General features: G+C 45.0%; 1 protein-coding gene across 2 annotated transcripts in view; it reads right to left on the bottom strand.

Annotated features, from left to right (window-relative positions):
• The window catches only part of CAPS2 (calcyphosine 2), a 201,512-nt gene that overhangs the window by 97,996 nt on the left and 87,085 nt on the right, over positions 1–16,431 (bottom strand). For both annotated transcript variants that reach the window (XM_075344907.1, XM_075344906.1), the window contains exon 10: positions 12,032–12,106. In XM_075344907.1, coding sequence (XP_075201022.1) covers positions 12,032–12,106 — 75 coding nt within the window. The remainder of the gene's footprint in view (positions 1–12,031; positions 12,107–16,431) is intronic.

The following is a 16,431-nucleotide window of genomic DNA, read 5'->3' on the forward strand; positions in this document are numbered from 1 at the left end:
TGTGGGGGGGGGAGGGTGGCTTGCAGCACATGTGGGGGGGGAGGGTGGCTTGCAGTAAGCCACCCTCCCCCCCCACATGTGCTGCAAGCCACCCTCCCCCCCCCACATGTGCTGCAAGCCACCCTCCCCCCCTCCCCCCCTCCATGTTCTGGGGCCCCCCCTCCTCCATGAGCCATCTCTCTCTCCCATCAGACTCTGCCCCCCTCCCCGATCTGCTGCCTGCTCTCTCCCATCCTCTTCATCTACTGCCCCCTCTCACCCTCCTCAATCTGTTGCCTCCTTCATCTGCTGCCTCTTCTGTCTGCTGTGATCCTGCTGCCTAGATCCATCCTGTAAGGTAGGTATCCCCATCTCACCTCCCCCCCCCCCCCATCCTCTGCCGCTCCTCCACCCGCTGCGCCATTTCCCATCATCCATCCGTTGCGCCCTTTCCCATCCTCTGCCGCTCCTCCATCCGCTGCGCCATTTTCCATCTTCCATCCGCTGCGCCCTTTCCCATCCTCTGCCGCTCCTCCATCCGCTGCGCACTTTCTCATCTTCCATCCGCTGCGCCCTTTCTCATCTGCCGCCCCGCCCTCTCGCATCGCATTATCCAGCGCAGTTGCTTGCTTCCAGACTGGAGTGGATGATGCGATGCGAGACTCGTGCATTGCTCTCACGTTTGGCACTGGTCTTAGTGGCAGGCGCTCATATTTTTTTTTTTTTTATTCATTTTTTTTTTTTTTTTACTGATGTCTGTATTTTTTATTTCGCCAAACTAATTTTTTTGTATGGGGGGGGGGGGTCTAGTTTCCAAAATGGGATCACATGTGGGGGAGCTCCATTGTTTAGGCACCTCAGGGGGTCTCCAAATGCAACATGGCGTCTGCTAATAATTCCAACCAATTTTACTGTGAAATGGCGCTCCTTCTCTTCTGAGCCCCGCCGTATGCCCAAACAATTGATTTCCACCACATATGAGGTACCTGTGTACTCAGGAGAAATTGCACAATACATTTTATGGTGCATTTTTTCCTGATACCCTTGTGAAAAAAAAGCTACCTGTTTGAAAAAACAATTTTGTGGTAAAAAAAATAATAAAATATTTTCACGGCTGAACATTACAAACGTTTGTGAAGCCTCCAGGGGTTCAAAGTGCTCACTAAATAGCTAGATAAATTCCATGAGGGGTCTAGTTTCCAAAATGGGATCACATGTGGGGGAGCTCCATTGTTTAGGCACTTCAGGGGGGTCTCCAAATGCAACATGGCGTCCGCTAATAATTCCAACCAATTTTGCTGTGAAATGGCGCTCCTTGCCTGCCGAGTCCTGCTGTGTGCCCAAACATTTGATTTCCACCACATATGGGGTATCTGCGTACTCAGGAGAAAATGCACAATACATTTTATGGTGCATTTTTTCCTGATACCGTTGTGATAAAAAAAGCTACCTGGTTGAAGCAACAGTTTTGTGGTAAAAAAAATTTTTTTTCTTTTCACGGCTCAACGTTATAAACTTCTGTGAAGCCCCCAGGGGTTCAAAGTGCACATCAAACATCTAGAAAAAAATATTTGAGGGGTCTAGTTTCCAAAATGGGGTCACTTGTGGGGGAGCTACATTGTTTAGGCACCTCAGGGAGTCTTCAAACCCGACATGGCGTCCGCTAATGAGTGCAGCTAATTTTGCGTTCAAAAATTCAAATGGTGCTCCTTGCCTTCCGAGTCCTGCCGTGTGCCCAAACATTTGATTTCCACCACATATGAGGTATCTGCGTACTCAGGAGAAAATGCACAATACATTTTATGATGCATTTTTCCTGATACCCTTGTGAAAATACTAATTTTTATGGCTAAAGTAACATTTTTGTGTTAAAAAAGTAAAATTTTCATTTTTTCGTCTACATTGCTTTGGTTGCTGTGAAGCTCCTAAAGGGTTAATAAACTTCTTGGATGTGGTTTTGAGCAGAGTGAGGGGTGCAGATTTTAGAATGGGGTCACTTTTGGGTATTTTCTGTCGCCTAGGTTTCTCAAATCACTCCAAATGTGATGTGGTACCTAAAAATTTTTTTTATGTAAATTTTGTTGGAAAAATGAGAAATTGCTGATGAACTTTGAACCCTTCTAACTTCCTAACGGAATTTTTTTTTTTTCAAAAATTGCGCTGGTGTAAAGCAGACAAGTGGGAAATGTTATTTAGTAACTATTTTGTGTGACCTATCTCTCAGATTTATGGGCATAAAATTTCAAATTTTGAAAATTGCGAAATTTTCAAAATTTTCGCCAAATTTCCGAAATTTTCACAAATTAACGCAAAACATATCGGCCTAAATTTACTACTGACATGAAGCACAATATGTCACGAAAAAACAATCTCAGAATCGCCAGGATCCGTTGAAGTGTTCCAGAGTTATAACCTGTCAAAGTGACACTGGTCAAAATTGCAAAAAATGGCCGGGTCTTTAAGGTGAAAACAGGCTGGGGGCTGAAGGGGTTAAAAAATAAGGCTCAGGTTCAGAGTTCGGATGATTTACGTGCGAACCTAACTCGCACGAGCAACACTCTGCTCAGGTACGCTTGTTGCTCGCACTGGGGGTAGCATCAGCACGATTACATGTAATGTGCAACCAAAAAAAAAAAATTGAAAATGCCCGCTAACCCTCCCCAAAAGTGATCTGTTTATGGCTGGCTGTATGTGGGTGGAGACTCAAACTTGCCAATCAGTGTTTTCGAACCTCCTCGGGCAAGGTTTGGCCATGTGGAGGTTCGGTTTGTTTGTTGATAGCGAACCGAACCTCCAAAGGTGCGCTCATCTTTATCTAAAAGGAAACATGGTTTTCTAATAACTTGGAAAGGAAACAAGAGCTAGCACTCTAAACAACAGTATATCTAACCCCTGTTCAGCTTCCACCCCCTGGTGTGAACAGGTAATCACAATTGTATATCTAATGGAGAGCAGACACAAAGTCTGAACTAGAGGCTCAGAGGTGACACTTCTCACCCTTGTGTGGGGACCTCTTTCTCTGTTCAAATTAACGAGATAGAGGTAGATAGAATGGCACAAGGATCCAGATATGAATATTTGTTTTTTGTGCCAGGAGTAGGTCCTACAGTTATGGGAGACAAATTTTCCATACTGTGCGCCCAAGGGGAAAGACATACATGTTCTTGCTTTGCTGTGAGATCTGCGCAACAGCCCCACATTAATATCAGCCAGATGGGTGGGGTTGTATAATCCATTTTCCTACCTATAGAAAATTAAACTCATGATAGGAAATATGGCATTAATATCGTCCACCTGGGACCTACAGGAGGCATAGATCCTGAAGATCAGTGATCCCATATTTTTTAGAAGAAAGTCATATCCCATTGACCAGCCCCCATCTGAGGTCACCAAAGGGAGGTATCTGGTAGTGACTGATATCTAATAAATACAGATTCTGAATTATGATCCTTTTTCTGTCACAACAGTAATGTGCATGTGTCCACAGTGCCGTGCTACCCACTGCTTTCTCCTCTCTTCTTCTTCCCGTGTCAGGCCGCCGTGCTGAGTACTCATGCAGCGCTTTCAACTCTGCTGCATATACCTGCTGTCTACACCTGGCTATAAGGAGGCATGGCCAGATGCTGTACAGATTTATCCCTGATGGGTCATGCATGGTTTATTTTCTCCAGCCAATGCAGCAGGGGGTTTACTACGTAGCTCCTTCCACCCCTGTCCGCCTGAACGTAGATTCCTACGGTAGTAGCTTGTCTTTACTTCCTGTTTATGTTCACTCAAACTGCTTCTCCTATGATTGACCTAGCTCGTTTACCCTATCTCTCCGCTCCTCCCCTCGGTTATATATGTATTGAACTTGTGCTGCCTGTCCTGACCTCGGATTACCTGACCACATCTTTGCCTTCACCCACCAGTACCTTGTACACGTGACTCTGATTCTCTGCCCAGCTGCTGCAGACCTGGGAACTTCGCAGGAGTGGCACCTGGTGACTACCGGTACTTGTGGAGTACTGTTGGTTTCAGCGGTGGAATATCTGTGTGACTCCTTCCCCCCCAGCTGTCCCCTGACATTTGGTGACAGTGGTGGGATATCAATAGGATACCTCCGGCTGTCCCCTGACAAACTCATGGCAGCGTTGGGATCTACGCAATTTTCCCGGTTGTTTCCTGACAATCTTAGTAAGACCTTACTTTTAAAATCCATATAAGAATGGCTGTATAATCTTTTGTGAAAGGGCCCCTGCCTTGTGTTAAAACCTACTTAATAAAAGAAGCACTCCCATTAAGCTTTTTATTTATTAAAAGTGTGTATATATGCATGTAATGTAGTGTGAGTGCATTAATATACTCGCCTACCACTGCTCTCTCCGGTGTCCTGTGCCATTCTGCCTTGCTTCTCAGTGATGTCACCATAATTTTGACTAGCCGGCTCACTCTATGCATGTGTCGAAAGTTTCTCTTACAATGAAGGCCTATGAACCCTTGTTTTGACGCTTCATAGGCTTCCAATGTAAAAGTCACTTTCAGGTCATGCAGAGTGCAGTGTGACCCGAAAGAGTCTGCAGAGGGGTGACTTAACTAAGAAGCAGAGAAAAACAGTGCTGGACACTGTAGAGAGCAGTGGTAGGTGAATGTATAAATACACTCATACTATATTATATGGAATATACAGACATTTAATGAATAAAATACTTAATGGGAGTGCTTCTTTAACTACAGGGAATCTGAGGATTACAAGGAATCAGTCAGCAGGTTTTTGCTATGTAAGCTGCGGACAGCATGAGCTAGGATCTGAGACACTGATTTCAGAGAAGTGTCACTTATTTGGCTGTCTGCTGTTAGTAGGAGATTATCACTGCCTGTATTACTTCCCTTGTGAGACCTGGTCCAACCATACACCCTCCTCTGATTTACAGATTACTGGTAATATACAATATACACAGAAAGCTGTGGTGTGGGCAGGGTTAGCTTTCTGAGCTCTGCTACATTCTAAGGGGTACTTTGCACGCTGCGACATCGCAGGCCGATGCTGCGATGCCGAGCGCGATAGTACCCGCCCCCGTCACAGCAGCGATTTCCTTGTGATAGCTGCCGTAGCGAACATTATCGCTACGGCAGCTTCACATGGACTCACCTGTCCTGCGACCGTCGCTCTGGCCGGCGACCCGCCTCCTTGTTAAGGGGGCGGGTCGTGCGGCGTCATAGCGACGTCACACGCCAGGCGGCCAATCGGAGCGGAGGGGCGGAGATGAGTGGGATGTAAACATCCCGCCCATCTCCTTCCTTCCGCATATCCTACAGAAGCCGCGGTGACGCCGGTAGGAGATGTTCCTCGCTCTTGCGGCTTCACACACAGCGATGTGTGCTGCCGCAGGAGCGAGGAACAACATCGGACTGTCGCGTCAGCGTAATTATGGATTACGCCGACGCTGCACCGATGATACGATTACGACGCTTTTGCGCTGGTTAATCGTATCATCGAGCCTTTACACACTACGATGTCGCATGCGATGCTGGAAGTGCGTCATTTTCAATTTGACCCCACCGACATCGCACCTGCGATGTCGTAGTGTGCAAAGCCCGCCTCAATCTAAAAACTCAGATTGTATCACAACAGCTGCGCCCAGTAAACTAAGTGATACATTGTTGGAATCAGGGTCTTTTCCTACATTATGCTGCTCTTAGATGAGGTGAGAAAAAAATCTGATGACAGATTCCATTTAAACAGTCATTTTGTAACAGATTTGAAAAATAGGGTCAAGTTTAAGAGATATATATAATAATAATCTTTATTTGTATGGGTCAACAAATTGACTTTCCATTTCAGAGGGGACATGTGTAGACACTATAATACATTTCAGTAACACATAATTCAATAATTACCAAAAGGAGTGAAGTCCCTGATCGCTACAGTCTATAAAAAAAATAGGGGTGACACAGCAGCCAAACAGTGCTTGTCTTATATGGTCAAGCCTTCTAAATAATTAATAGAGTATTCATGTGAAGCTGCATGAACCATTCACCAGCTAGTAACTGTATATCCATTTAATAATGTATGTAATTGAAAATCTGGTGATGGGTCTTATTTAAAGGGGTTTACTTATTTTTAGAAACGACACCAATATCAGATTAGTAGTGGTCCATCTCCCAACACCCCCTTGTGACGGGGTCCTTCTCCCATATCACACAATTAACAGAGTGAGAGATGACTGTACAATCCAAAGAGCATTTATTCCAAGCAAATCAAATGGTCCATAACATAATCCACTAAACAGAGGGTAAAATTAGTCCAGTAACACAAATATAGTCCGGTAAGCGATAAATATCCAGGTCTCTCCAAGAAGTCATAGCTTCTCCCAGAGGTTCAATCTTCCTGCTTCACTCTTGAAGTTCTCAAACAGACTGCCTGAATCTCCCAGGTAAGCAAAGGGTTTACAGTTGGCTGGACTCTAGGCCCACCTCCCCCTACACCCAGGGACAGAAGCGCCTCAAGAGGCTATAACCTTGCACTATAGGGGGTGATTACTTAAACAATACAATATACACAGAAGAAGTACAAATAATGGACAGTGAACCAAGCTTAATATAGGAATCTGTACAGCAAGATACACCTCCCCCGATATCCCACCATCACAACCTCTCCCTCCTTCTGAATAAGTGAGTATGCCATGAGGTCTACACAGACCTCTGATCATCTCACTTATGTCCATGTTGCTCAGCTGTGGATAGTTTATGGTTCTTCTTGCCGGGACAGTCCATCAGCATTCTGGTGTTGGCTTGTATTGAATGGAGAAGCTGTAGGTAGTCCCTTGTACAGCGATAGGGTTGGAAGGACAAGCTTCCCTTTGTGTCCTCCTTCACTCAAACTCTGTTTCCTGCACCCACAAATCGGCATTGTAGATCTCCCACATCATTTCCTAGGAGAATATATGCAGGCAGGCCGCTCATCACCCCAATCACAAGTCCAGATCTACAGTCGCCTTTGGGATATTCCTCCTTTGTCCTTCAGCCAATTCAATAACAATCCCTGGTCCATGATGTATTGCCTCGGGCTGAACCACCCGGTGATCAACTATTGTGAGAAATGCCCCAGAGTCACAAAATCCAACCACTCTCTGTCCATCCAGCACAACTTCCTGTAAGTGCTTACTTTGATGGTGAGAGGAACTTGGGGCTGTGGCTCGCACCCCATAAACCCCTAGTGGCTGACCAGGAGTGTCTGAGTCATTAGGCAAATCAACTTGAAAGGGTGAGAACTCTTCCCACCTTGTATTCAGCTATAGAGAACCAACAGGTCGATTTGGTGCAATGTCATTGCTCAATCGACCAGCAGGGCAAGTGTTTTGCAAATGCCCAGGCTGCCCACATCGATAACATCTACTCTGCGTCGGACTCCTTCTAATGTGCATTCTGAAGAAGGCAGTAGGAGAACCTGGTGACAAAGGCCGAAGTCCATACACTCCAACAGGGGCATCTATGGTGCAGGGGTCAGCGGTACACTCCAGTGGAGGTGGTGGTAACTCTTCCTCAGGCGGGGTGAAATGCACCGGACAAGATGGAGGTGCGTGGGGGTCCCTCCGAGTCCTTGCGGAACAACGTGATTGCAGGTGCCCAGGTTGCCCGCATCCATAACATCTCCTCTCTGTGATTCCCACAGGGTGTGGTCGGAATTGTTGGGGCCCAGGACAGTGAGCCGTGGTTGTCATCGGCCTGTGGCTGGTTGGAGGGGCAGATATAACCGGAGAGGGCCGGAAGCAGGAGCAGGCTGTGTCTTATTGTCCATAAGCCCCCTCTATTGCGGTCAGATAGTAAGGGCCTCATCAGCCAGGGCAGCAGCTCTATCCAAGGTGCACGGTGTGCGCTCTCTGACCCACTCCCGTGTTTCTGAGGGACACTTGCAAAGAAATTGTTCTATGAGAAATACCTGTATAACGTCTTCCACAGTGAAGGCGTCTTCTGCTTCCAGCCATCTTCGACATGCCTGGGACATCTTATGGGCAAACATCCTAAATGATCCCCCCGTGGTGCATGGGAGGTCTCGGAACTGTGCCCTATGTGAGTCTGGGGTGATAGCATGGTAATCCAGGATAGTCCGCTTTACAATGTTGTAATCCCGGTTCTGCTGTGAGTCAATGGTGCGATAAGCCTCTGCCAGGCTTCCGTTCAGGAGTCCCACTAACAAACGCACCCAGCCAGAGTGGGGAATCTCCATCATGACACACTGCTGCTCAAAGTCCTTGAAAAACCCTTCCACATCTCCGGAAGCCTCATCAAATGGCTTGAAGTCCGCCCGGGTAATCCGTACAGGCTCCTGGATCGCTGGGTTTACACTCCAACTCACATTACTCCCTCTGTCGGACTCCATTGCTTCTTGTCTCCTCTGTGCTCAGTGAGCAGCCTGCTCCTTATATTCCTGAGATACACCAGGGAAAACAGCTTCCATTTCTTCTTCGAACCACACCACCCACTGGCTTTTTGGGGCAGGGATCCCCGTCCCCAGTGCTTGTCCGTCAAACATCTGGGAGGTGGACTGGCTCGCACCCACCAGTAGATCAATTAAGGCTTCTTTACTCAGTCCCTGGTAGCTCAGGCTCAGATCTCTGGCTCTCTCCTTTAGACTGGATGCAGTCCAGTTTCTGTACTCACTCGGTGGGTTGATCTCCATTAAGTTGTGCTCAGTTGATCCCACTGCTGCCACCAGATGTGACGGGGTCTTTCTCCCATATCACACAATCAACAGAGCGAGAAATGACTGTACAATCCAAAGAGCATTTATTCCAAGCAAATCAAATGGTCCATAACGTAATCCACTAAACAGAGGGTAAAATTAGTCCAGTAACACAAATATAGTCCAGTAAGTGATAAATATCCAGGTCTCTCCAAGAAGTCCCAGCTTCTCCCAGAGGATCAATCTTCCTGCTTCACTCTTGAAGTTCTCAGACTGCCTGAATCTCCCAGGTAAGCAAAGGGTTTACAGTTGGCTGGACTCTCGGCCCACCTCCCCCTACACCTAGGGACGGAAGCGCCTCAAGAGGCTATAACGTTGCACTATAGGGGGTGATTACTTAAACAATACAATGTACACAGAAGCAGTAAAAATAATGGACAGTGAACCAAGCTTAAAATAGGAATCTGTAAAGCAAGATACACCTCCCCCCATATCCTACCATCACAACCATGAATTGATCAGCTGACTGGATAAGGCTACTTTCACACTTGCGTTGTGCGGCATCAGTCACAATGCATTGTGTGACGCATGTGACGGATGCGTTGTAAATAGTGTGATAATAAAGGCCACGGATTCCTGTGAAATAACATATTGCGTTCTTTTAGTTTTCTTTTAGCCGGGAGAGATAGAGAGAGAGCCCCCATCATCACTGCACACACCGGCACTACCGTCCCCATCATCACCGCATACATGCAGGCACTACCGCCCCCATCATCACCGCAAACACCAGCACTATTGCCCCTATCATCACCGCATACACGCAGGCACTAGTGCCCTCATCATCACCGCACACAGCGGCACTACCACCCCCATCATCAACGCATACACACAGGCACTACGGCCCCCATCATCACCGCATACACGCAGGCACTACCGCCCCCATAATCACCGAGCACACGCAGGCACTACAGCCCCCATCATCACCGCATACACGCAGGCACTACCTCACCCATCATCACCGCACACACACCGGCACTACCTCAGTGACGTCACCGCTGACAACGCGATTCACTTCAGTTGCTGCGTGGAGCTTACAGGAGCGGCGGTGTTCTACGGCCGCTCCTGTCAGCTTCATGTAGCAGAGCTGAAAGTGTCGTGGGACCTCTGTGGAATACGTCAGACCTGGAGGGGTAATTGGGGATTTTAATAAAGTGGTGAAAGAGGGTGTTTTTTTTGTCTTTTATTCCAAATAAAGGATTTTTTTTGGGTGTATGTGTTTATTTACTTTCACTTACAGGTTAATCATTGGGGGTGTCTCATAGACGCCTGCCATGATTAACCTAGGACTTAGTGGCAGCTATGAGCTGCCATTAACTCGTTATTACCCCGATTGCCACCGCACCAGGGCAATTCGGGATGAATCTGGTAGAGTCCCGGGACTGTCGCATCTAATGGATGCGGCAATTTTGGGTGGCTGCTGGCTGATATTTTTAGGCTCCCCATCCTGAGAATACCAGCCTTCAGCCGTGTGGCTTTATTTAGCTGGTATCAAAATTGGGGGGGACAGCACGCTGTTTTTTTTAAGTATTTATTTATTGTACTGCACGATATAGACCCGCCCACCGGCGGCTGTGATTGGTTGCAGTGAGACAGCGGTCACTCAGCATGTGGCGGGTCTGACTGCAAGCAATCATAGGCGCCAGTGGGCAGGGGAAGCAGGGAATACGAGATGGAATAATGAGCAGCCGGCATTTTCAAAACCAGGAGACGCCGCTGGACAGCTGTGCAGTGTCGCAACGGTGATCGGTGAGCATGAGAGAGGGGGGGCGAGGGAGAGACAGACCGACAAAGAGAGAGAGAGAGAGAGAGACCGACATTGACAGAGAGAGACCGACATTGACAGAGAGAGATAGACCAACAGAGAGAGAGAGAGAAACCGACAGAGGGAGAGAACGACCGACAGAGAGAGAGAGACCGACAGACAGAGAGAGAGAGCAGGAGTGCTTTTAAACGATTTAGAATGTTCTGCTGGACATGCTGAGCATGCTCAATAGAACGTGACGGAATCCTGCACTGGAATCCGTCGCCGAACGCATGGCGACGGAATCCAGCACCATAGACATTCATTATGCCTCTTAACGGATTCCAACGGAATCCTGCAGAGTGCGTTTTTTACAACAAGAAAAACGCTACATTCTGCGTTCCATCCGCCTGGTGCTCAGTCAAAATAACGACTCAGCGTCGGCTGGCGGATACACAGCAGACCCTTGCATTGCAGTGCGTCGTCAATACAAGTCTACGGGAAACAGTGCAAGCCGTTAACAGCTTGCACTATTTTTCATAGCGGCGGATTGCGACGAACGCAAGGGTGAAAGTAGCCTAAGACATTAATATCAAAGAACTGGAAAAAAAAACTCTTTAAGATGTAGAGAACTTCTTAGATACAGACTTTGCAACTTGTCATTGTTGGGGGTCTTTGTGGCGGGATAAAGTAAAAAACTAAGGTGTCCCTTTGGCTCCTATCTTGAAATTCCACTTTTAATGGTCAAATTGATAACGCTCCCTCATATATCTTATGTAATACATCCTGCTACTGATGCTGCAGAGATATAGCTGTTCCACCTGAAGAGCTAGCCTTAAATGCCTTAAGGACTAGCCGTAAATGGCTAAAAGGCTAAATTTAAATGTTTAAAGGGCTTGTCTTAAATACCTAAAGGGCTAGCCTTAAATGCCTGAAGGGCTAGCCTTAAATGCCTAAAGGGCTAGCCTTAAATTGTTAAATGCCTAAAGGGCTAGCCTTAAATGACTGAAGGGCTAGCCTTAAATATCTGAAGGGGGCTAGCCTTAAATGCCTGAAGGGCTAGCCTTAAATGCCTAAAGAGCTAGCCTAAATTATTAAATGCCTAAAGGGCTAGCCTTAAATGCGTGAAGGGCTAGCCTTAAATGGCTAAAGGGCTAGCCTTAAATGGCTAAAGGGCTAGCTTTAAATGGCTAAAGGGCTAGCCTTAAATGCCTGAAGGGCTAGCCTTAAATGCCTGAAGGGATAGCCTTAAATGACTGAAGGGCTAGTCTTAAATGCACACTAGCCTCTCTGGACAGATATTTTCTTTAGTTCTAAAAATACTCTTGTGCAGGAACATTTCCTCAAGTTGGGTTTCATATCTTCTTACAATTCTATCGCGGTGTAATTCGTTGTATTTGTTAGTCAGAATTTTTTTTGCCATTGTAGGAAAAAATATACTAATGAAGTCTCATCTATATACTGTGAAAGTGCTACACTGTCAATTTAATCCGTAAAAAAAATGTAATTTATGCAATCATTCTTGAAATTATTGTTCATATAATGGTCCTATGGAGCAAGGGGACAATAAAATGTAGACATATTACCTGCATATAATTCGTGCATCAAATCGCAGCTTGGGGGACAGCATGTTTTCTGTTAGTGTGGAGTTTGTTTTAATCCTTTAAAAAAAGTGAAGAGAATATTAACTTCCAACATATTACAAAAGACAAAAGGCCCGATACATCAAAGGGTTTACACCGTAAAAAGAACACTTTGAAAAGTCACAACAACTTTTGCAACGTGAAGTTGAACAACATTTTTGTGAATATTGTAGGCTAATCTCTCCAGTGTCAGTGAGGTAGGCCGACTTAAGAAATACATTATATTTTGAGTAGTCAGCAAATTACTGCAATATTAGTAATCCATTTTATCCTTACTGTTCATGCACATGGACCTATAGGCCCTCGGTACGACACTTAAGGGGGCTTTACACGCTACGATATAGTTAATGTTTTATCGTCGGGGTCACGTTGTTAGTGTCGCACATCCGGCGTCATTAACGATATCGCAGCGTGTGACACTTACCAGCGTCCTTAAGCGACCTCAAAAATGGTGAAAATCGTTCACCATGGAGAGGTCGTCCCAAACTCAAAAATCGGTAAGGGTTGTTTATCCATGTTGTTCATCGCTCATGCGGCAGCACACATCGCTGTGTGTGACACCGCAGGAGCGAGGAACGTCTCCTTACCTGCCGCCGGCCACAATGCGGAAGGAAGGAGGTGGGCGGGATCTTACGTCCCGCTCATCTCCGCCCCTCCGCTTTGATTGGCCGTCCGCTTAGTGACGTTGTGGTGACGTCGCGGTGACGCCAAACGTCCCTCCCCCTTGAGGGATAGATTGTTCGGCAGTCACAGCGACGCCGCCAACCAGGTAAGTGCGTGTGACGCTACCGTAGCGATAACGTTTGCTGCGGCAGCGATCACACGATATAGCATGTGCGACGAGGGCGGGTACTTACACGCTCGATATCGCTAGAAATTGCTAGCGATATCGTAGCGTGTAAAGCCCGCTTTACTGCGGAGTCTGTGAGGATTTTTTTCTTCTGTATAAATCATTAATTTTAGGGGAGAATAGGTGAAAAATATCTAAAGACAGAAGGATACTAAAGATAGATAGATGTATAGATAGATAGATGTATAGATAGATAGATGTATAGATAGATAGATGTATAGATAGATAGATAGATTAGTTAGTGATTGATTGATAGATAGATAGATAGATTATTAACCAGTACAAAAATGCAAAATAACACAAAAAAATATAAATGGTGCAAACTTCCTAGAGCAACAATCCATAAATGTGAACATAGCACGCACCGGCCCTGCTTCGGACAGAAGGGTGCGTTCAGTGTTATGTGGTGAATATTTGATGGTTGTATTCACTAGCTTGAGAAAGGTTCTGTGATAGGACTAAAACGTTGCCACATTGGCTAATAAAGTCCACATTTTTATTTATTTATGGCGAGCTGCCTCTTTATATTTTTTGGACAGATAGATAGATAGATAGATAGATAGATAGATAGAGGAATAGATAGATAGATAGATAGATAGAGGAATAGATAGAGGAATAGATAGATAGAGGAATAGATAGAGGAATAGATAGATAGAGGAATAGATAGAGGAATAGATAGTTAGATGGATAGATAGATAGATGGATAGATATATAATAATAAATAATAATAATAATAGAGAGATAGAGAGAGAGGAATAGATAGCTAGATAGATAGATGATAGATAGATAGATGAATAGATAGATAGAGGATTAGATAGATAGCTAGATAGATAGATAATAGCTAGATAGATAGATAGATGGATAGCTGGATAGATAGATGGATAGATAGACTTAAGGTTTGTAATTTAATCACAGGAAATGAATATAAAAGATATCTACCTTGTTAATTATTTGAAGAAAGACACGGAAATAATAGCTAGAAATTATTAAGAAAAATAGAGAAGAGTTAGGAAAGAATAAATTAAAATATGGAGAAATTAGGAGGAGAAATGAAGAACTGGATACAAGGAAAGCTGTGGGAGAACACAACTTGCATCCTATAAAGTAAATTTATCCTTTCCACAGCATGTGTGTTCACTGTAAGAAGGATTATTAGTAAAGGCAATTTGCACACCACAGTGTCCCGTTGTACCTTATGTTTCAGCAGTGAATGCTGACATGTACACTCACTGGAGTGTGACAGCATAACAATACTTACATGCCATGTTTACATTCATAGCTACTATGATAAGGTTCTAAAATAACCAAAGGTTTATACCTCTACTTACTGTATACACTAGAGACAATAAATGGGGTCTGTCCCCAGACTGAACCTACAACAGAACTCAACTAGTGGATATATTAGTATGAAGTTATTATGAATGCACTGTATGCAGAGAACGCACAATACCTGTGTTATACCTACCTATGTAGTCGAAGCGCAGATAGGCTCCATGACAAGTCTCAGAGCCAACGTCAAGCGTTGTATGTAGGGGGAAACATGGTAATTGCCCAGGACCACCTTCCCAAAAGGGCCACCAGCAGTAGCGGTGCTACCGGGAAGGCAGAGGGCGTGGTTTCTTTGGGACTACTCACACGGCAGGGCTCATCATAGCGTGTGTGTGTGTTTGTGTGTGTGTGTGTGTGTGTGTGTCTGTGTGTGTGTGTGTGTGTGTGTAGAGCTATTGGGACCATCATATTGCACATACGGGGGACTGTGGGTCCATCATACTGTGTGGAGGAGGCTGTGGTGTACATTATACTGTGGAAGACCATCATACTATATGTGTATGCGGATGTGGGGAAATAATATTGTGAAGGAAAGTGAGACATCATACTGGAGGGGGTATCAGGGGACATTATTTCTGTTAGAGGCACTCAAAGGAGAATAGTTAATGTGAAGTGGGCATGTAAGAGGTACTATTACATTATAGGGGCAGTTTGGATGCATTATTACTGTCAAGGGGGCAAAATGTGAGCACTATTTCTTTCTAGGGCAATTACGGAGGGCATTAATATATTCTAGGGGGCAATGTTACCATCTAGAGGGCATAATGGAGATGTTTTACTCTCTAAGGGGAATATTGGTGGGCATTATTATTTGAAGCACTGTTACCATGCCACACATATGGTGCAGTTAAAAGGACAAATACAGCAGTAGCAGGATTAGCTTTGGGGTATCAGTAGGATGCTGGAAATGTGACAGGTCAAATATGCCTTTGAGGACCCTTGACGAGGGTTGTCAACTTGTACAGTATTGTCCAAAAGGTCAACCAATACATCATGTGTTTCATATGTCATTTTTCATTGTTTGCAGGGTGCAGCCAGGCACTTAAAGTGTTCGCTTGGGCAACTGGGATGTCTGTCCTTGTGTGGTGCACTTATATAGTGCTGAGTGTCAATAATAGGCTGCAAGCCAAACACTGTAACTGGTGACCATATCCGTGTGTTTTTGCAATGTTAAGCAACCACACCCTCCATGGATGGTATGCGGGTGAGTGAATGTTTCATCAGTATTCTGCACCTGTGTTGCCTCAGTTATTATCATGGTGGCCTGCTTCATCTTGCAATGTATTTATATTGTGCCCTGGTGTTGGCAAGTACGGCGGCCTTTTTTCTATGATGCTTTTTCCTTTTATGTCCTTTTCGGGGAGTTGTTTTCAATTTTAGTGTAGGAAACTGCAAGACAATGACGAACCTTGCATGGGTTAATATTGTGTTTTGTTGTTGGTAAATGCTGTGGCCTTTTTTCTGTATTTTTTTTTAAATGAGTTTTTGTTGTAAATGCTACATAGCTGTGAACTACATCAGAAAGTCACCAAATGTAATGGTAATCTTTTAACATGTTCTGCAGAACTGATAAAGACTACTATATGATGGTTACCATATTCTGGTAATATCGGGCTTAGTTATTGTATGGTGAGGTTTCCCCTTTACCCACTATGATTAGGGTGTGCACCACCATAGTTGTAAACATGGTTACCAAGGTTAACTTAGATATTTCACCCTCCCTTTTTTCATGAATATCTGGCTACTCCTCTGGAACTGGCCATTAAAATCCAGAAATGGCACAGATAATGCTAGTCCTGCATTATCAGTGCAGGTTCTAAGGTTAGTGGTGCACATTGCATCACTAACCAGACACTGGGGGCAGTTTAATATCAGAAAAAGAATGTGACAGTTCCCTTTAAAACTAACCTTGTTCAATGACAAGAGTTATTTTTTAGATTATGTCTTTAGCTAATAAATGATCACACAGGCTCGGTAGATGTTATTTCCATGGAATTCAAACCAGAGACGTACGTTAGAGTTTGTTATGGAGAGGTGACGGCCATGCTACTCAAGGACGTATGCACAGTCACATGCAAGGAGCAGTCAGTGTCCTTATAGATGAAATGAATACATAGTGCATAAATAAGGGAGATGTACACAATGCATTAATACCAGAAATGTA

This window comes from Anomaloglossus baeobatrachus, chromosome 4, assembly GCF_048569485.1.
Source record: "Anomaloglossus baeobatrachus isolate aAnoBae1 chromosome 4, aAnoBae1.hap1, whole genome shotgun sequence".
NCBI classification, from domain to species: domain Eukaryota; kingdom Metazoa; phylum Chordata; class Amphibia; order Anura; family Aromobatidae; genus Anomaloglossus; species Anomaloglossus baeobatrachus.